Source organism: Dipodomys merriami, unplaced genomic scaffold (genome assembly GCF_024711535.1).
Source record: "Dipodomys merriami isolate MVZ:Mamm:240054 unplaced genomic scaffold, mDipMer1.0.p SCAF_4, whole genome shotgun sequence".
Classification (NCBI taxonomy): domain Eukaryota; kingdom Metazoa; phylum Chordata; class Mammalia; order Rodentia; family Heteromyidae; genus Dipodomys; species Dipodomys merriami.
Window position 1 is genome coordinate 57,449,153 of NW_027205603.1, and position 21,055 is coordinate 57,470,207.

Below are 21,055 nucleotides of genomic sequence, written 5' to 3' on the forward strand. Positions count from 1 at the left end.
AGGGATAGTAGATCTGGCAGATGTTAGTAACAAGTATTTAAATTCCATGACAGACAGGAGAATGTGCAGATAAGGCGACTCTTGAGTTTCTAACCAGGGCACATAACAGTGGAGACATATGTCAGTGGGGACATAAAATAGGGAATACAGGTGGCAGAACAGTTTTGGAGAAGGAACTGATGAGTTATGAGTTGGGACTTCCATATATGAGGTTATGAGATGTTTAGTTTATCAAAAAAAGCCATTTTGTATATATACATATAAAACAGACCACATGTGTAGATATATATATATATATACACGCATATATATCGGTATATTATAGACAAATTGAAACATTAGGAAAAGGATGCTGATTAAGTAAAACACATCCCAGAAATGATTTAGGAAGAATACAAAAGGCAAATTTCCCCCAAAGGAGACTGGAAACCAGGGTCAAGGCAAAGAAAACTTGACTGGAATGGGCTATCTCAAGAAGGATCTCTGAAAAGGGATCATCTAGGTATAGAATAAGAAACTGTTTAGCTAGAGCGAATGGCAGGTATTGATAGCCTCAATAGGGAAAAATATTCTATGTTGTAGAAATTGATGACAGACAAGTATGGCTAGACTTTAAAGTGAAAAGATTCTGAAGATGAATTTGGAGAAATAAGAGAAGCAGGGTGTCTTGTAAATTCAAGAAGATGTGAATTTTATTTTTTAAGGGTTGGAAAGCATCAAAAGGTCTTCAGAGGAGGGTAATAATATGGTAGGATTTACTATTTTTTATTTTAATTGTTTGCTGGATCTGAGGTTTGAACTCAGGACTAAGTAATCACCATTTGAGAAATGCCTCCAGTCCATTTTGTTGTTTAATTGGAGTCTTTCAGACTTTTCATCCCAGGTTGACTTCGAATTAAAGTTCTTCAGGTCTCAGACTCCTGAGTCGAGTCACTAGTAGGTAAGTAACAGGCATGAGCCACTGATACTCAACCAGATTTACCACCTTCAAAAATGTGAGGTTTCACAAGCACTTCCATGTAGAATCAAATTCTTGCTAGCTATTTTGGTGTAGATATGGCTTCCATGAACACCAATACCAGCCACTGAGATGACGCACTTGTCATCAGAGATGAAAGTGCAGGGTCAAAAAGATGTGTCATAATAAGAAGGTAGCATGTGCTATAAGACACCACAAGTCTGTGGGCAGTGTAGTCCATGTGTCTCTTCAACTCTCAGATGTAGAAAATTGTAGGTCCAGTATACAATTCTCATCAATCTAATCACAATAAATGCTCTCTTGAGGAATATATTTACTAAGATTCACATATAATTTCATATGCATCTTAAATTATTTTGTAACTGCTCTCTTAAATCAAGATTACTTTAATAGAAATCTTACCTGTAAAGTTTTCAGGGAGGGATGAGTGAAAATATTGTAAGGGGTGACACTGATCAAAATGCATTGTGTTTATAAACTGCTTTATTTAGTGGCAACTCCTTTGTACAGCTACTTAAAGGTAATAAAAATATGAACATTTTCAGGTAAAATTAAAACCAATAACTTGAGGAAAGAGACTTTTTATATAGAATATACTGAAGGTATTCTATTTTTATATAGAATAAACTGAAGGTTTTGACCACTGATGAAGAAGGAACCACAGAAACATTAAAACTTAAAAATCTAGAATTTGTAATGAAATTTTACAAGAACTTTGACAATCAATGATTTTCAGCAATTAAAAGAGTACTTAGGGTTACAGTCTAAGAAATCTTAAAGTGCCCCCAAATCAGAAACTCATAACAGATTTCCTCAAATTACTAAACATTGACATACCTATTACATGTACTGAACTATAAAACTAATTCTCTAAACTTTTAATAATGAATAGCATCGTTGAAAGAAAAATGTATTACAAAATTGTTGCCAAGTAACACAATGAAAAACTATTCAGGTTTGGTAGCTCTTACCTACAATCCTAGTCAGAAGGTGGAGATCCTAGTCAGAAGGTGGAGATCCAGGACGGTCAGGTTTGAGGCACCCTGTGCAAAACATTCCCCAAACTCCATCCCAACCAATAAAAACCTAAACACAGAAGTGTGCAATTATCATATCAACTATGAATAGGAAGCTAATGGTGCAAAGCCAGTCTGGGTAAAAACATTTTAAAATGAGTGGAAAGGGCTGGGTACACATGTGGCTCAAGTAGTAAAGTGCCTGCCTGGCAAGCACTAAGGCCCTGAGTTCAGACCCCTAAAGGTAAATAATAATAATAATGTGGGCACCAGTGACTCAGTCCTATAGGCGACTGTAATCCTACCTACTTGGGAGGCTGCGATCTGAAGACAGTGGTTCAAAGCCAATCCAGGCAGGAAAGCCCATTAAACTTGTATCTTCAATTAACCATCAAAAGCTAATTGGAGCTGGGCACCAGTGGCTTATACCTGGAGTCTTGAGAAAAAAACAGCTCAGGGACAGCACCCAAACCCTGAGTTCAAGCCCCATGACTGACAAAAAAAAAAGGTAACTGGAGCTGTGGCTCAAATGGTAAAGCACTAGCCATGGCAAAAATGCCCAGACACAATGCCTAGGCTGTGAGTTCAATGAGTCAAGCCCCAGTCAGCACTGGTGGAAAAAGGGGAACAAGAAAAAAAGGGGAAAAAAAGTATAAACTATAAAATTAAAATATAGGGAAAATTGTGGTCGTTTAGGAAGCTGAAAACATTTCCCAAGGTTATATTTGTCACCCCACATCCTCTATGGCTTTGGAGTATGGGGGATCTGCCAAAGGCTTGGAGAATGAATTAAGTAAAACAAAGAAATAGGAATCTCAGATAATTCACAGCTAACATGTGTATATGTTTCTCTTATTTACCTCTGCCCTCACAGTGTTGAGTGCTGGGAACACACACACACACACACACACACACACACACACACACACACACACACACACACACACACACACACACACACACACACACACACACACACACACACACACACACACACACACACACACACACACACACACTTTAGTTGGAAATATAACCTTGGTGCTACTGAAAGATGAGTAAGCAAGCAAAAGTAAAGCAACAGCGTTCTTTCAGAGTTTCCAAATGATCTCCTCACCACTCTCCTTCATTAGTCTGCCTCTCATCTAATCAACAAACATTTACAAAACATTTTATCTTTTTTTTTGGTCGGTTGTAAGACTTGAACTCTGGGCATGGGCACTGTCCCTGAGCTCTTCAGCTCAAAGCAAGTGCTCTACCACTTGAGCCACAGCATAGTGGTTAAATTGGAGATAAGAGTCTCCAATTTAACTTCTGTCTGGGCTGGCTTTGAACCGCTATCTTCAGATCTCAGTCTCCTGAGTTGCTAAGATTACAGGTGTGAGCCACAGGCACAGGACTACAAAACATTTTATAAAGGATACATATACTCATATTTTCTCATAGTAGTAACTGTCCCCATCCCATTCAGTTTCACTTGGGAATAATAAAAGGGAAATTCCAGAAATAAGTAATTCATTAGATTGAAGTGTGTATTTTAGAGTAGATAAGTAAAGTTCTCAAGACATGAATCATCCCTTTGTCTAGCATATACATACTGTATATGCTACATATCTACTAATCACCTAGTAGCTGTCTCAGCTGTCAGATTGACTGTTATTATTTTGCTATGGGGTTGTGTTCCTGAAGCCCTTTATTTACTTAGCAATGGCCCTTAAAGCAGAAGAACTATGATTCTAGCAATTTTATCACAGTATATTCTTATATGTTCCTATTTTATTATTAGTTGTTAGCAATATCTTAAGTGTGCCTAGTTTATATATTAAGCTTTATCATATGTCTGTATGGGAAATGATATATTTTTAATGCTATCTGCAATTTCAGGAATGCATTTGGGAGTCTTGGAACATACCTCATAGATAAGGAGATGCTATTGTATAGCAATTTGATAAAAGATTTTGTAAGCTAAGCACAGCAGCTGTTATCCTAGCTACTTTGGAAGCTGAGGTTAAGAATATTGCAGTTCAAGTCCAGCTTGGGCAAAAAGTTCATGAGACTACATCTCAACTAACAAAAAGTTTGGCATGGTGAAGCATGCCTGTCACCACAGCTATGTGAGAAACATAAATAGGAGGATCTGGCCTAGGCAAAAAGTGAGACCCAGAACTGGAGATGTGTTTCAAGTCATAGCCTTGAGAAAAAAAAAAGGGGGGGGGGGAATTACAAGCCAAGAGTTCAAGCCCCAGTTTCAGCAAATAGGACTGTAGGTCAAGTGTTAAATAACTAAGTTAAAAAGAAAAGGTGAGGGGCTGGGAAGTTGGCTCAGTGGTAGAGCGCTTGCCTTGCATGCCTGAGGCCCTGGGTTCGATTCCTCAGCACCACATAAGCAAAAAGAAAAAAGCCGGAAATGGCGCTGTGGCTCAAGTGGTAGGGCACTAGCCTTGAGCTGAAGAGCTGAGGGACAGTGCTCAGGCCCAGAGTTCAGGCCCCACAACCGGACCAAAAAAAAAAAAAGAAAAGGAAAGGTGAAAGTAAAAAAGTTAAGAATGAAAAAAATGAATAAATGAACAAATCAATCAAAGTGGTAGAAAGAAGCTATAATAAATATTTGACTTCACTCAGATAAGCAAGAGTTGAAAAGGTTTATCCTTGTTATGTGCTAGGAATTCAAACTCAAACATATTTTGACCAATACTCAGTTAACAAGAGAAGAACAAAAGTAACCCTATGAATAACCAAAACAGTGCAGTAGCTGTAGTGGAAATGTTTGCCTCGAATCAGTGTTTTAACAATTCTGTTCATGGGTCAGAGGAAAAGAGAAATCATGGGTTCAGACCTCAGAATTATCAAGCATAAAAAATTTACTCACTTAGAAAAGAACATTTTTTGCATATAGAAGGACAAAGCCAGAGACATGAATAGACCAGTTAATATAATGCAGGTACTGGTGGTTCACTCCTGCATTCCTAACTACTCAGGAGGCTGAGATCTGAGAATCACAGTTTGAAGCCAGGCTGGGCAGGAAAGTCTGTGAGACTCTTGTCTCCAATTAGCTCTAAAAAAAGAGCCAGATGTAGAGCTGTGGCTCAAATGGTACATGCTACCCTTGAGGAAACGAAGCTTAGGGACAGGGCCCAGGCCCTGAATTTAAGCCCCAGGAATGGCACAAAATAAACAAAAACAGTTAATATCAATAGCACAGATAATTTAATCATGAGGAACACAAAATACAAGACCTTTATTAATAGTGGGTTAATTTTAAGCTAAATAAGGATAAGAGATCTTTTATCTCATAAGGATATGGAAAGGACTTTAGGCTAGGTATGATAATAAATGGCCATCTGGAAAATAAATATGTGGAAAATAGATTAGGAAGTGATATGAAATAAGCAAGGGATGAAGCAAGGCAGAGGTTTTTACAGAAACATATACTCATAGATAAGTAGATGCTATTGTACAACAATTGTTAAAAAGCTATGGCAATGAGTATGAGAGTCATAAATAAGGAAGTATGTATACAGAAAGAAGAACGTCCATATAGACTGTGAGGATAAGAAAGTAAAAATTATAATACCAGTTACTGACTCAGATGAATATAGAGATCAAAAGATACTGTGATTTCTCTGATGAAGCAAGGAACGGGTGTAGGAGGAAAGGGCCAACTCTAAAAGGCAGTTTGTGGGGGAGAAGGGGGTTAAGCTGGTATGAACCCAGGGTACTTTACCACTACCATTTGAGCTACACACCCAACTCTAGAAGTCAGTTTGAAATTTTAACAGAAGCAAAGAATGGTGAGTCTAGACCATAATATTAGACGAACCACTCATACTGACATTTAAGTCAGTGACACATGTTAAGGATAGTGAAGGTTGTTGATTTATGAGGGTGTTAAAGGAAACTTACTAGTGGTAGATCATAGAGAGGTTAACTATCAGAAAGGAATACAACAGGTATGAAGGAAGAGACTAAGAAAAGCAGCATTATGTATGCTAAGGGATTGTTCACAAGTCTCCTAAACTTTCCTAAAGACTTAATAATCACTAAAAAAAAAAAAGTAATGAATTTCTTCCAAGATAATGTAAATATCCAGTATCTTAAAGATATTCCTGATGTGGAAAATACCATACATGGTGAGGCTTTTGGGAAATTATACTGTAATACCAGGAATGTTTCATAGTCCTGCATCCAACCCTTAATATTTACAATTTGATCAAAGCACAGCATGTGATTTTTTTTCTGGTCACTAAGTTACCTTAAATGACTTTGCTAAAAAGCTGAAAGACCATGGAATCACAAGCTTGAGGACAAGTTTTTCAAGTTATCTCTAATACACTCAAAATCCCAAAACAATATGAGCTCCTTTTCATTTTTTGTAAGTTGTGTGGCTTGAACCCAGGGCCTGGATGCTGTCCCTGAACTTTTTTGCTCAAGGCTAACACTCTACCACTTGACCCATAGCTACACTTCTGGTTTTCTGGTGGTTAGTTGGAGATAAGAGTCTCATGTACTTTCCTGCTTGGCTGGCTTTGAACAACAATCCTCAGATCTTAGCCTCCTGAGTAGGATTATAAATAGGAACCACCGGTGCCAGGCCTATTTTTCTTCTTTTACATAGCATTCCCCCTCAAGCAAAATGCATGTGAAGGAATATATAATATTTATTTAAACTGCAAGTGATCTTGTAAATGAATTTAAAAATTAAAAGCTTTTACAAATCATTTTATTAGCAATCTGTGCTATTTTACCGTAATTTGAATTTAAAGCTCATTGTATGTTGATTTTCTCATGTTTAACAGACAATACTCCTGTTCAGTCTTCCTAGATTTTGTTACCTAAAGAGAAAAATTTAAATGCACTAAAAATCAGTTCAATTGGATACAACATGAAATTCATAAAATATTTTGGAACTAAAATACTGTTATTTTGAAATTAGGTAAGCTACAGACAATGAACAGTAGGGGGCACAAAAATCAAAAATTACTACAAACTGCTACAATTAAGGATCATATACTAGAAGATGATTATGATTATGCCTCTGTGTGCATGTGTGTGTGCGTGTGTGTGTGTGTGTGTGTGTGTGTGTGTGTGTGTGTGTGTGTGTGTGTGCACACACACACTTGCTCCAGTACTGGGGTTTGAAATTATGTCTGGGTTCTGGACCTTAGCTTTTCCCATCCAAGACTAGTGTTTTACCACTTTAACTAGAGTTACAACTTCTGGCTTTTGTTAAGTCTAACATACTTTTCTTATTGGGCTGGCTTTGAACAGGACTGCCAAGATTATAGTCCAGAAGCAACAGGATGATACTGCATATAACAATGTAAAATTTCAATTCAAAAAGGAAAAATATGGATTGATAAATTCATTATATATTTTTTCAAGTTGTAAGTCATTAAGAAATAAATTAGCTTATTTTATATTGAACATTAAATGTGTTACAGATGGATGTAATCTGAATTTTAAGATGTTCATGAAAATAGCAGAAAAATCAAATGAATATTATAGAAGAAAATGATGTGCTTTTTTTTTTTTCTTTGATATCAGTTGTGGGGCTTAAACTCGGGGCCTGGGCTCTGTCCATGAGCTCTTTTGCTCAAAGCTAATGCTCAACCACTTGAGCCACAGCACCACTTCCAGCTTTTTCTGAGTAGTTTATTGGAGATAATCTCACAGACTTTCCTGCAAGGGATGACTTTGAACCACAATCCTCAGATCTCAGCCTCCTGAGTAGTAGGATTACAGGCATGAGCTAATGATGTACTCTTTTACACATGAAAATGATAGCAATATCTCAAGACAATTTTGGAAATGATACTTAGTTTCTTTTTAATAGACTAAGACAAAGTGACTTTTGGACAATAACCTTTATTAGTGTGTTTTCCAATTACATATAATCCTGAGCTACTGTATTTATACATTTACCATTTGGTCTGTGACATTTACATGGATTTTGCTCTAAACTCTCTGAGGAGTACATTTTCATATGAGTCAGGAACACAAATAATTTTAAATATTAGTTTTATCCCTGGAAACGACAGTTATTTTACTTAAACATTGCATGATGTAATTCTATATGAAAGACTTTAGAGCATTACTTTTTAAACAACTTTTTCAAAACTGCAAAAACGGGCAGTGCAAGAGCTGATTCCATAATCTTAGAGAATTCTTAGAAAACTATGCCGCTAGTTGTCTTTAATCTATTTCCTTGACTAAATTCAGCAATCATCTGAACAGTCATACTTGAGAAAAATGGTTAAGAGTAATTCTAACCTTTAACATTTTAGCTAGTGCAAAATATCTAGGCTCCCATCACATCTAAGTGGTGCACAGTTATCCCAACAAGAAAAATACTCTAATTACAAAGGAGTAAACCCAAAGTAAATATATCTTTAATTAAGTGGTTAAGTATTATAAAACATGTTACGTGAAATACTTCCACCAGTCTATAAAGGAATACATATGACCTATTAACATTAACTCAATAAATCCAGAGCAGATGTTTAACTGGTAAATAAAAAGACAAAAATAATGAAAGGCAAAAAAATCCTGTGAGCTTTGAAAAAAAATTTTATCCAACATCTCTGTGGGCAAATAAATATTTTTCATTCTTGTATTTTACATTACTACCAAAATATTTTATCTTTCTACAAACAAGACAAAATGAGCATACAGTATCTAGAAATGTTTCTCTGACAAGAATACCAAGTTTTTGAAAGTACACTCAATTTTTTTTTTCCTGAATAAGGTCATTATAATCTTAGGTTTAAATTGCTGTAAGCAGTTCAGGCAAAAATAATGCATATTGCTTTGTTTTAAAAGCAAGCAATGTTAATACTGCTTAACTAAAACATAATTATAAATGCAAAACTATTGTAGAAACATTTATAAATACCTCTTGGGAATAGTCACAGATTGGCAAGTAATGGAATAATGATTGAGACCCATAGCAAAGGGGTAATATATGGTGTTTAGTGACAAATCTGAAAGTATCTTTAATAGATTAAAATAACATAAAAACACAGCTTTATTTTTCTGAGTTTGAAAACCTAGCAGCAAAACAATTTGCATATAACATAGTGCAATGAGCATTTGTCCAGAAAAGACTCCCAAAGTCTTGAAACTAGTATACATAAACCAGGATGGAATCCATTAGGATAAATGATTTAAACATGTCCAGAGTAGCTTATCAAGGACTGTGAGACACTCTCACCTGCCATCACTGAATCAGAGGCCAGCCTATGCAAAACTGTGTTCTGGATAACTGACTCTTATGGCTCCCCAGTAACAAGCTCGGATAAGGCAGATCAAACCTAAGAGATATGCAATTGCCCAAGAAACATAGGTTGCATGGAATCGCCTTGCAAAGTCTTGGGTGCCAACCTAAAACAACAACAACAAAATATATGTATAAATATAAAATTAGAAACTTAAAGAAAATATAGCTTAGAGAACCTTGTGTTGGCTTGTATGTGTGTGATTTGTGTGAAGCATAACCTCAAACTGAACTTTCAACATCCCTATAACCTGATTTTTGCCTGCAGACATTACTGCTACTTATATTAACTATTGCTTTTTGTGCTACTGGGGTTTGAACTCAGGTCTCCAGCTTACTAGTCAGGTGTAACCTCTCCAGCTTATCTTGCTTTAGTTATTTTCCAGGTAAGTTATTATGTTTTTTGTTCTGAGCTGGCCTAAATTGTATCTCTCTTACTTAAACTTCACTTGTATCAGGCACCACCACTACCCAACTTTTTGTTGAGATGATGTCTGGTTCACTTTTTGCCTACCCACCATATTCCCTATTTCTGCCTTCAAGTAGCAGGAATTACAGGCATAAGCTACCCTGACTGAACTTAAACATAAATTTTATGAAATAAATATAACAAAATACACACACACACACACACACACACACACACACACACACACACACACACACACACACACACACACACACACACACACACACACACACACACACACAGAGCCAACCATGGTAGTGGGTCAATGCAGGATACACAAAATTTTGTCTCAAAAAATTAAAATATTCTTAAGAAAGCCAGGGACCAATGGATCATGCCTATAATCAAGACTACTAGGAAGGCTGAGCACACACACACAATCTAAAATAAGTTACCTTTGAATAGCATTTAATTTATGTAACTCAATATCATGTGACCTAGTGAGACACTGTTAATAATATGGAATCAGATATACTGACTGGGGAACACAGTAAGAAGAGCAAAGTGGCAGCACAAAGATCCTCCCTTCTTTGTCTGGCATAACCCCCATGCCAAGTGGTTAGCTTCTGTCTTCCCTAAAAATAACCCATCCTCCTACTGGTAATGATTCTCTGTTTGATATGGGATGTGGATAAAGAAAATGATTTTTCAGGCTTTGTCATTTTGTTGGTTCTGCTCTACAAATGGGCTTTTGTTAAATGAATGGCACATTCCCAAGTTTTTAATAACTTTGACAAAGATCCAAGGTACTTTTTTATCTAGGAGGGCAAATTCCATTTAAAACAGGTCAGCACACAATAAAGCCCATTATTTTGTCTAATAATAGTCTAATAAGGTATTTTTAAATCATTAATGAACAAAAAAAATCAGGTTTCTGACTGCCTGTAGTTTTTGTTTGTTTGTGTGTTTGTTTTTAAGGTGGTAGACCCCCATGCCAGGAAGGCAACCTTCTCAGAAATGACTGATATGTTGTCTCAGTCCTCAGGCTGACCGCAGTAGGTAACGTTGAGAGGGAAGAATTCTAATAGTAAAGTAGTACTCACAGTTAATCCGACACCAATGAAAATACAGATCATTCCGATGGTAATATAAGCACAGCAGCGTCTTCGAGGAAGTGCACTACCTACAGAAGAGCTGTAAATCATACAAAAGAAAGACATCACTAAGAACGTGTGGCCAGTGTCAAGATCATGCTTAACTTGGTAAAATATCTCAAGGAACGTTTGTCAAATAAAAAAAAATTACAAGACTGGATCACATACTAGAAAAAATTGATAAATGTGCTTCCTTGGAGATGTTCTAATTTTGCATAAGCACTAGTTTTAATCACTCAAATTTTGTTAAATCATTAAATCTACTGCAAATATACATCATAAATTTTCCTCAGTACTTGAACGACAACATCCACATCTAGATGACCCAGAGGCCACCATTAATCACCATCTTACATGTTGCTATCTGAAGTTGTTAGGACATGTAGAATTCATTACGCTTATGTCATGTTTGGCTTAGACTACTTTTTTAAAGTTTTCAATATATATTTTGTATTGTAAAGATACTGCACAGAGGGGTTATAGTTACATGAGTAAGGTAATGAGTCCATTTCCTATCGAGCATTGTTACCCCCTCCTTTGTTTTTCCCCTACCATCCCTTTCCTCCCCAATACCTCCCTCCCCTTCCCACTCCTCCCCCTTTCCCCCCTGCAAAGTTTAAAGTTCGTTTTCAACATAGTGTCTCGTACATCTTGTTGTTACAGTGGGTCATCCTGTATCCTTATTTCAGCATTTTGCTATTTCCCTTCCCCTCCCCAAATTAGAAAAATGTATATACAAGATGTAGGACACCAGAATCAAATACAGTGACAACAGGGGTTATACCATGAGGGAAGAACATACAAAGAAACAAAAAAAAAATCACATAGTACATTATAAGTTCATTAACAAGAACAGCAAGATAAAATCTCTTGTGTCCCTAGACTACTTTTAAATTGAATCCCTATGCATCCAGTTAGTGGTTTCATTCTTGACTCATGGCTAATTGTTTTTCATTACTATCTAGGTATCTGTCTCTGGTAGCCTACTATATCCTAAACCAACCAAGTTTTTTTAGAACCACATATTGAAGAAGTCTCAGGTTCTAAGTGAACATTATAGTACCTTTTCTGTGAGCCAAGAGAATAATTTGAGTGCATTAATCTCAGTATGTGAATTTTGCTTAGCAAATGCATGTCCTTTTTTACACTTAATCACTACTTCTGAGAAATCTCTCAAGAGGAAAAAAGGAAGTACTGTTACTCCATGACCCAAGTGCCATCCCAACAAAAGGGTAAAGCAACAAACAACCTACAATTGTCTTATTGCACAGATACCAAACTCTCATATTTAATTTACATATGATTCTATAAGCAAGATACAGGATTATTTTGCCTATGGTAAAACTTAATGTGACTTGTGGCTCATTCCTGTATTCAGAAGGTTGAGATCCAGAAGATGACAGGTCAAGGCAAATCCAGGCAGAAAAGTCCATCTCCAATATAATCAGCAATATCAGGGCTGGACACATGGCTCAAATGTTAAGAATCCCAATCAAGCAAGCAAATTAAGCAAGCATGAGATCCTGAGTTTAAATCCCAGTACCATAAGAAAAAACAAAGTAAGAAATGACTAATAGATGTGGTTTGGACTGTATGTTGCCATGGCTTGTTCCTTTTTATTTTTTCAATACCCAAGATGAGAATGTACATATTAGTATGTGAAGATCTAGTTATCCATTTTCATAATTGCATTTCATTTATGAGTATAATTGTTATCTGTTAATAAACCTTCAGATTTTTCTTAATATTTTAGTGTAATAGTGTTGCTTTTAATAACACTTGCTAATATATGAAAGAATTTATCAAACATACATTTAGGAATAGAATTGCTGGGTTGTACATATATGTATATATGTGTATATATACATATATATGTATATTTTAATAAAGATCACATCCATTTATGCATATGTACACATATATTCTCAATTTTGACACTTCCTTTCTCAATTTTTAACTATTTTATGGATGAGAATAGTTATTTCATAAGTTTTAATGTGTAGCCATGGTTTCTAGCAAGGGTGAACATACATCTTTTTAAATGCTAGCTAGCTATTTTTTCTTTTTCTATCAAATGCTCATTTACATCTATTGTCCCTGCCTTAGGCTATCTTTTGTTTAATCATACACTTAATTAATGTGGCTGGGTACTGGTGGCTCATTCCTATAATCCAACCTACTTAAAAGGCTGAGATCCAGAAGATGGAAGTTCAAGGCAAACCCAGGCAGAAAAGTCCATCTCCAATATAATCAGCAATATTAGGGCTGGAGACATGGCTCAATGATAGAATAATCAAGTGGTGATTTTTATATAATCTACATACTATTCCTCACAGCTCTGCACTCTGCATATATCTTATTAGAGTCTGTGGTTTAAAAATCATTTTAATATCTTTTGGTGAAGTTTTTATTAACAAAATCACCACAGAGAAAGGAAATTCTAATCTAGACATAATTATCTATTGCTTCCCTTAGGATTTTCAATTTTGACCTTATATGGAAAATTCATTCCTATCTCTGTTATAAAAATATATTTCTATTTTAAAAGTATCAACATTTGTCTTTTATATTTATGTCTTGCTCCATAAGAACATCGACCTTATAATTATCATTCTTATTTTGTTTAGTGCACAAAAGCACAGAATTTATGTTTCTGATGAAGTGATAACAGTAATAGTTCCTTTTATACAGAGGGAAAAGTAGAGTGCTTGCTACAATAGAGAAGTCTGAACTATAATTTGTTTCCCTAGCATATAAAATACAAACATAAATTTTGCAGCCTAGAGTTGATAAACATCTCAGTTCTGTGATATACCAGCACTGTCTGACTCAATACAGAAACAAGGTTCTGCCATACTTGCCTATTCCAGGAAATTAGAAGAGGAAAGAGAAAACAAAATCAAGCAATTCTCTATTAGAGACTGGAAGGAAGTTATACTTAATATTTTTTGTTCACATTCAATTGTCTATAACCTAAACACATGGCCACACCCCCTGCAAGGAATGCTAGGAAATGCCTCTAGCTGGGTAGCTATATACTGCAAAATCCATTACAGCAACAAAGAAGAGTATCATCAGAGCCAGGAACTGGTAGTTCACATCTGTAATTCTAGCTACTCCAGAGGCTGAGATCATAGGATCAAGTTTAAAGCCAAAAAAGTTTTCAAGACTCCATTTCCTATTAACCAACCAAATGTCAGACTGGAGGCTTGGGTCAAGTAGTAGAGGATCAACTATGACCCAAATTAAAAATCAAACAAAAGCTCACTAGATGTCAGCTTGATCTTGGATTTCCATTCTTAGCTCTTTTCCTCCCCATCCCTCTCTTTGCCCTTCTCCCTCTTCAATACTGGAGATGGAAGACACACCTCCTTGTGTGATAGACAAGTGCCCTACCACTTGAGCTATCACTAGAAATAATCTTCGATTTCTGATCTTAGATTCTTCTCTCCCTTCAATACTGGAGATTGAACCCAGAGCTACTTGCTTGATATGCCCTAGTCTTTGTACTTTTGCCCTTTCTACTTGTCATTCTCCTGCCTCCACCTCCTGCATAGGCATGCTACTCCTGCAAACTGCAAGCACACAATATTTGACTACATTAAAAGCAAATGGATGAATACAGTGGGATTTTAGGGCAAGGTTAAGACGTGAATAGGAAGAGGAGTGAATAATCTTAGCTGATAATAGTCATATTGTTGAGATATGAAAAGAATTTTATTCAAGAAGCAATCCTGTCAGGAAAGGTTTCTTCAGATGAACAGTAAAAGCAAGAGATATTTCAGCTAACTGGTGAAGTTAAATAATGTTTTACACTTAGGCAAGAATGAGGAAGAGACTAACCAGGAACTGCAGGTCTTGCAGGATAATACTACTCTCCTAATAAAGAGATCTCTGAAGGCAAAAAAAAAAAAAAAAAAAAAAAAAAGACTGAGTGACAGAAACAAGATACCATATAATACTCTATGGAGGTAGAAGACTGTTGAGTCTGGGACACAGGAGGTTATGTTGTGTAAATATGGAAGAAAAACATCTCTAGAAAAGCCCAGTAAAGACATAAGCCTGGCAGATTTTATCTACATTGCTAAGAAGTCTGAAGTTTAATTCTGGACTTTAGGCATTGGGTGTATAGTAGAACACACAGTACGTTTCTGCCCAAAGGGAAAAAGAAGTTTTTGCCTCAAAATAATATGCCAACAAATAAAGGAGAAGCTGAACTGATAAGATATTAGCATCTAGATATGGGGAAGAAATAAATGATTTCTGTTATCACCTGAGTAAACAGATAACTTTGGCTGGTATATTCACTAACACATAGGAAATTTAGTTTGCAGAATAGGGTAAGAAATTATTCATGGTGTGTTTGAGATGCCAATGAGATGCTAGGTTAAAATGGTGATATGTGAGGTAACCAACAGAGACTGTATATCGACATTTTAAGTTCCAAAGAGAGATTGGAGGCGGTTTTGATAGATAGATGATAGTGGCATATGAGAAATTCAGACATTAGGTGGTTAACTCTCAAATTATGGACAGTAGAGGAAATGAGACCAACAAAGGCAATAACACACAGGATTGCTCTGAGATGTGGGAAAAGCTCAGGAGAAAGCAGTACCTAAAAAGCAAGGAAAAAAACATTTTAAGGAAAAAACAAACAGGATGATCAACATAACCAATTACTTAGAGGGAAAAAAAAGCAGTATAAAGACTAATCTTTGAATTTGCAATTGGGATGTAAACTTCTTCAGAGCAAATTCAGTGGCCTAGTGGGGACTGATAGTTAATTGTACGTTGTTCCAGAGAGAGTACAGAATCATGATCAAATGAAGGCATACAACTTGAAGACATCTGCTTCCTTATGAGAAGCAAAAGGGAAGTAGGCACACAGACAGGAAGTGTGAACCTACAGGAATTCATAGCCCAGTCACCGTTAGGGGATTGGGAATAAACTCTCACAGAGCCTGGGAGAGTTAAGGGATTTGGGAGGCAGGTGTTTTAACAGAAATAAGTATCTAGAGATTGTTGTTTTGGAGAGTGATAAAAGGAGTTAAGTGAGCAGTTTTAGAAGGTATTTAGAGCAAAGCTGTAGCAAAAGTGTAAAGGTGTACCTTTTTAAATACCTAAACAATATCAAAATTTTTAGGTTTTGATTATCCTGGTAAAGGAAAAGAGAAGACCATGCCTACATTGATTCAAGATTGGTGATTTTAAAAGCAGACTGATAAGATGAAGACTCAATTAATCTAACAAACCTATAGTTCTCTTTATCTCAACCATGTGCAAGATGAATATTATCCTCTGCCAGATACATCTTTCTTTTGTTCTTTCTCTCTCTCGATTTCTCTCTCTCTTCCTTCTTTCTTTCTCTTTCTCTCATTCTTTCGTTCTTTCTTTTTTGCTAGACCTGGGCACTAACCTAGAACCTCTTGTGCCCAAGGCTAGTGCTCTACCACTTGAGCCACAGCACCACTTCCAGCCTTTTTTTCCAGATGAAAGTCTCACAGGAAATTTTCTGCCCAAGCTGGCTTCAAACTCTGATCCTCAGATCTCTGCCTCCTGAGTACCTAGGATTATAGGCATGAGGCACCAGATACATTTCTTCTAGATCCTCCACAGACTCTTGGAAATAAGGTAGAGATACCCCTCCCCCGCCCCTGCCCAATCACTGACCCTCTCCCTTCAATGCAATTTATTTTACAATGTCTATACACATCTGTACCCCAAGTTGTCTACCGAGGCATAGGTAACTCCTCTTGCAGTGAACCTAATTCCTCCTCATCTTTCATAAGTTAGTTCAATATCACTCTCCTTAAAGCTTTTCTCATGCTGCTCACAGCACAGCATGCTACATATATCTCCTTGAAAGCATTCAAAATTTTGTGATAGTCTATTGTCTCTCATTTACAAAAGTGGCAAGATTCTGCCTTTATTTCAAACACCAGTTTACTAAATAATTAGAGCACCAAGTGGCAAGATAATAGGATAATGTCTGACAGTAGAAATCTGCCATTGTTTAAAATGGTAGGAGATGATTCATAAGGGGGACACATCAGTAGTGAAGAAGTTGTATCTGATGACAATTTGGATAAAATCTATTAGTCTTAGCTCCATTATAGTATTTGCATAGAAATACAATTCCAGCTCTATTTAAAAGTAGGACAGTGATCAGAAGTTGCCCAGTTTAAAAAAAACAACAACAAAATACCACCTTTTACTACAGTAGCTCCAGCTACTGTATAAGTAGAGAAATGACATTGGGAGAAAATGATTCTTTGCTTCTGCCAGAGAAGCTTTCCTGACACATTTGTGAGATCAATATATAACACAGTGGCTTCCTAACAATGACTTAGTAACACCTAAACTCAAAAGGAATTCTAGGATTCTTATGGTTTAAAGAAAGAAAATTCTGTCTTGGACTGTGACTCTAACAGATCATATGGGATCTTACTTGAAAAGCAATCAAAAAGGAAAGAAATCTGGATGTCCACTACAGGTTTCATGTGGTAACAGTTTCAGCCCTCAGACTAGTGATTCTCGGTCCTCCCATGGTTAGCATGTGACTCCAATCTACAAACCTTCCTCTTAGAATGATGGTTACAATAATCTCTAGTTCATGTGAATTTCTATGTAAATCCCCTAAGTTATCACTACAAATTCTCCTCTATATTAATACACTGTCTTGTGATCAGAGAATGTCTAGACATTCAATACTTCTTTATTCTGGCCAAAAATATTGTCATTGTTCTAAAATAACTAGAAGTTTCTTGAGCAAAATTCTTAACCGCTGAACAGTTCCCCATCTGTAAAATGAGGATAATAATCCCTGCATTGCAAGATTCCTACGAAGTTTATCTCTACTAGTGTATATGTGTGTATAAAGGAGCTATGCCTGGCATCCTATCTGCTAATCACAAGTCTCTCTTTTTTGTTTGCTATAATATTTATCCAAGTTGATGCCTTTAGTGAAGCTACTCTTTTTCTAAAAATAATATACAGAAATACATGTCATTTACATATGCATTCTTCAAACGCATATTTTTCTGTGTACTTATTTGGGATCATCCACTTTGCTTCTCCATATGCAAATATCTACTGGATTCAGTAAAGAACTGGGAAGATTGATTTCACAAATTTAAAAAACCTTTTTTAAAGCTAAAATATGCTAAAAAAAAAAAAAAAGTTACTCTAACTGGACTATATTTAGTGAGACTCTGGTTTAGCAGAGATAAGTGGAGATATGCACACAACACATTCTCACTTTTTAGACACTTTAATTTCTTCTAGAAGTCATTTTTGGGATTTTTCTGCTTTGGGATTTTTCAAAATAGATAAAAAAATAATTATTTCATACTAAAGGTCACACAAACTAAAATATGATCCTATATTTTCAATTTCAAAAAAATTGTCAAAATATTCCAGTTGAGTTGACTTTGCTGATACTGTAATTCACACATGTTGGTGGAGAATAATTTTTAATTAAAGTTCGTTATGAAAATAAATGCTAAAATAAATGCTATGGGAAAGCAATCTTCACAGGCTTGAGTGTGCCATTTTTAGAAAGCCAGGTTGAGAAGTGTCCCAAAGTTGGAATTTAATTTTTTTTATTGTAAAAGTGATATACACAGGGGTTAGAGTTGCATGATTGAGGTAATGTGTACATTTCCTTTTGAACAGTGTCATCCTCTCCCTCGTTCTCTCCCAGTTTTTTTCTTCCTGATTTCCCTCATTTCAATGTTGTATAGACCATTTCCAAGATAGTGTCTAATGGGCATCACTGCTTAAGGGTTCATCCTTTGTTCCACCATTTCTGTGCTTTCCCTTACCCTCCCCAAATCAGATAAACTTATATGCAATTAACCACCTGGACATGATTAAACCACAATCTAAACATTTATGCAGTAAGAACAAAGGAGGATATTCTTAGGAGAGGATTGCAAGGGCTCAATAGCTATGATAGCTCAATAGCTATCAAAATGAACTCCAAGAAATGGAAGTAAGTGTATTTATTTAAATTATACTGTCCTTGGTTCTTTTTATTTTTCTTCTTTCCTTTTTTCCTTTGGTTAATTCTGCTGCTTTTGATTTCTGTACCCTTTGTCTTATATATAAGAAACTTTAAGAGACTTAGCACACTCATTCCCTAATGGACAAAGCATGGATTGCTCTGTATAAATAAGGTTAACATCCAAAAGGCCCTGGACTCAACCCCAGCACTCTCCAAAAAGAAACCTGACTTTCTAATCTTCAATCTTGGTCTTCTTTTTTACCTTTCTAGAAAAAACACAGAGGGTATAATTCTTTTATAATTTTAGGGAAATATCTGTAAGTATTTTGGTAGTTTTATTATCCAAACAATTTATATCAAAATTATCTAGGTAACCATTTTTTTTCTTAGAAGATTTAGACTCTTTTCAGAAAATTTACAATCTCATACAGTGAGGTTTCAAAAACCTACTGTATTTTCAAATGTGTTCTACACAATAAACAATATGGCTTGCACGTTCATTCCCTCTGAATATTCAAACTTTGGGTTGTGCGAGGCACAAACAGCTCCAGTGGGAGCTTTGGGCATCAAATGCCTAACAAGAGATTCCCTTGTAGACAAGATATTGCATAATAAGATAACAGTTCATCGCTGAAGGAGTCCAGTGGGAAAGGACCTTTGGCAGCTTATATCTATGTGGTCTCCACCAGTTTTTGCTCCATTTGCTTTTTCTCTCTTCTGATTTTGCTTTGTACTCTGTCTTAAAATTTAAAAAAAAATCCTGTCTCTGGGTACCACAATATAGGGATTACAGTATGCCTCCTAGAAAAGGAATCTTGGCATGATCTTGAGAAAATCCAGTACAGACACAATAAAAAAATGTTGTTATTTCCCATTTTCATATAGCAGTTATTTTTCTTAGACAAAAAATGGAGATAAATAGAAATAGAGATAAGTTGACTCGTAGATATAAGATGACTTGCCTTACTAAATCATCTTGTATGGTTAAGATAAGACAAATAATTATATAAACTCCCATGGTAATAATCACACAGATGAAAAAAACTAATAATAACTGTGGATGCTAAGAAATTTTAAGTTTTCTCCTGGATTGCAACCCATTTTACAAAAACCAAGTTTTGACTATTTGAAAAAGATCATATCCCTCATGACATTTAAAAATCCTCAACAAGTAATTGATGTTTATTTTTTTAGTGCCAGTACTTGGGCTTAAACTCTGAGTCTTAGGCTTTTACTCAATACTGGCACTCTATCACTTGAACCACATCTCCACTCATAGTTTTTCACTGATTAATTCAAGATAAGAGTCTTACAGCTTTGCTTGCCTGGGCTAGCTTCAAAATAATTGTAATACTAGCTACTCAGGAAGCTGAGATCTGAAGATTGAGCTCAAACTCAGCCTAGATACAAAAAATATGCAAGACTCTTATCTCCAATTATCCAGCAAAAAAAAGTTGAACTGAAGGTGTGACTTAAGTGGTAGAGTACCAGCCGTAAGTGAAAAAAATTCAGAGGTGAAGGCCCTGAGTTAAAGCCCTAATACTGGTTCAAAATAAAATAAAATTGACTTTCCTTTTGAGAATGATGAAATCAAGCCTAAATATTTTACTTTCAAAATGAAATATACTAGTTAGTTCAATTATATTTTAACCTCAAATAAACATACAAATGGTTCATTCATTTCACAACTTTTCTTAAAGTGAAAATCTACTTAAGTAGGAATTCTGAAGAACTTCTCAATCATATTGTCAACTTACATTTTTTTGCAGTGTGGGCATTTTGCCAGAGTGTTGAACCTCAGTTCCATCCACTGAAAAATAAATGAAGAGAGGGATTGAAAACTAAAGCAAAAAAAAACTCTCCAATCTGATAAAAATATTTCTTAGTTTAAATGACATGGGAGTTGACAGGAGAAGCAATTGCTTCCTCAGGATTACAGGAATTTTTCGCTCCACCTTTCTCACCTCCCTCTGAAATAGTTCCCACGACTTTTCCAAGGCTTTGATGCAATCTAGATTTGCTTTGCCACAAAAATGGAATGCAATATCGTAATATTTACGTTCATCTTTTTCCTCTGCACGTTTTAGTTCACATCTAGGATATTTCATTTCCCTTCAAAGTTGTCTTCCCTTGAAATGAGAACCAGTCTTTTGAATACTTGAACATTCTGATTTACCTACCATAAAGCTATTGTCCTATTCTACTTGTGTGAGGAGCCA

General features: G+C 35.8%; 1 protein-coding gene and 1 long non-coding RNA gene across 3 annotated transcripts in view; one reads left to right on the forward strand and one right to left on the reverse strand.

Annotated features, from left to right (window-relative positions):
- The window catches only part of LOC138805847 (uncharacterized), a 52,503-nt gene that overhangs the window by 696 nt on the left and 30,752 nt on the right, over positions 1-21,055 (forward strand). The gene's annotated exons all lie outside the window — the stretch shown is intronic.
- Positions 722-21,055, reverse strand: part of Pip4p2 (phosphatidylinositol-4,5-bisphosphate 4-phosphatase 2) — a 58,066-nt gene continuing 37,732 nt past the window's right edge. The window contains exons 5-8 of one of the 2 annotated variants that reach the window (XM_069991037.1): positions 20,594-20,646; positions 10,781-10,871; positions 9,206-9,375; positions 722-6,827 (exon numbers count right to left, since the gene is read on the reverse strand). In XM_069991037.1, the coding sequence (XP_069847138.1) occupies positions 9,232-9,375; positions 10,781-10,871; positions 20,594-20,646 (288 nt within the window). In that variant the 3' untranslated portion in view covers positions 722-6,827; positions 9,206-9,231. Of the gene's footprint in view, positions 6,828-7,840; positions 9,376-10,780; positions 10,872-20,593; positions 20,647-21,055 lie in introns of those variants that run through there. The other variant, XM_069991036.1, reaches the window with a different exon arrangement.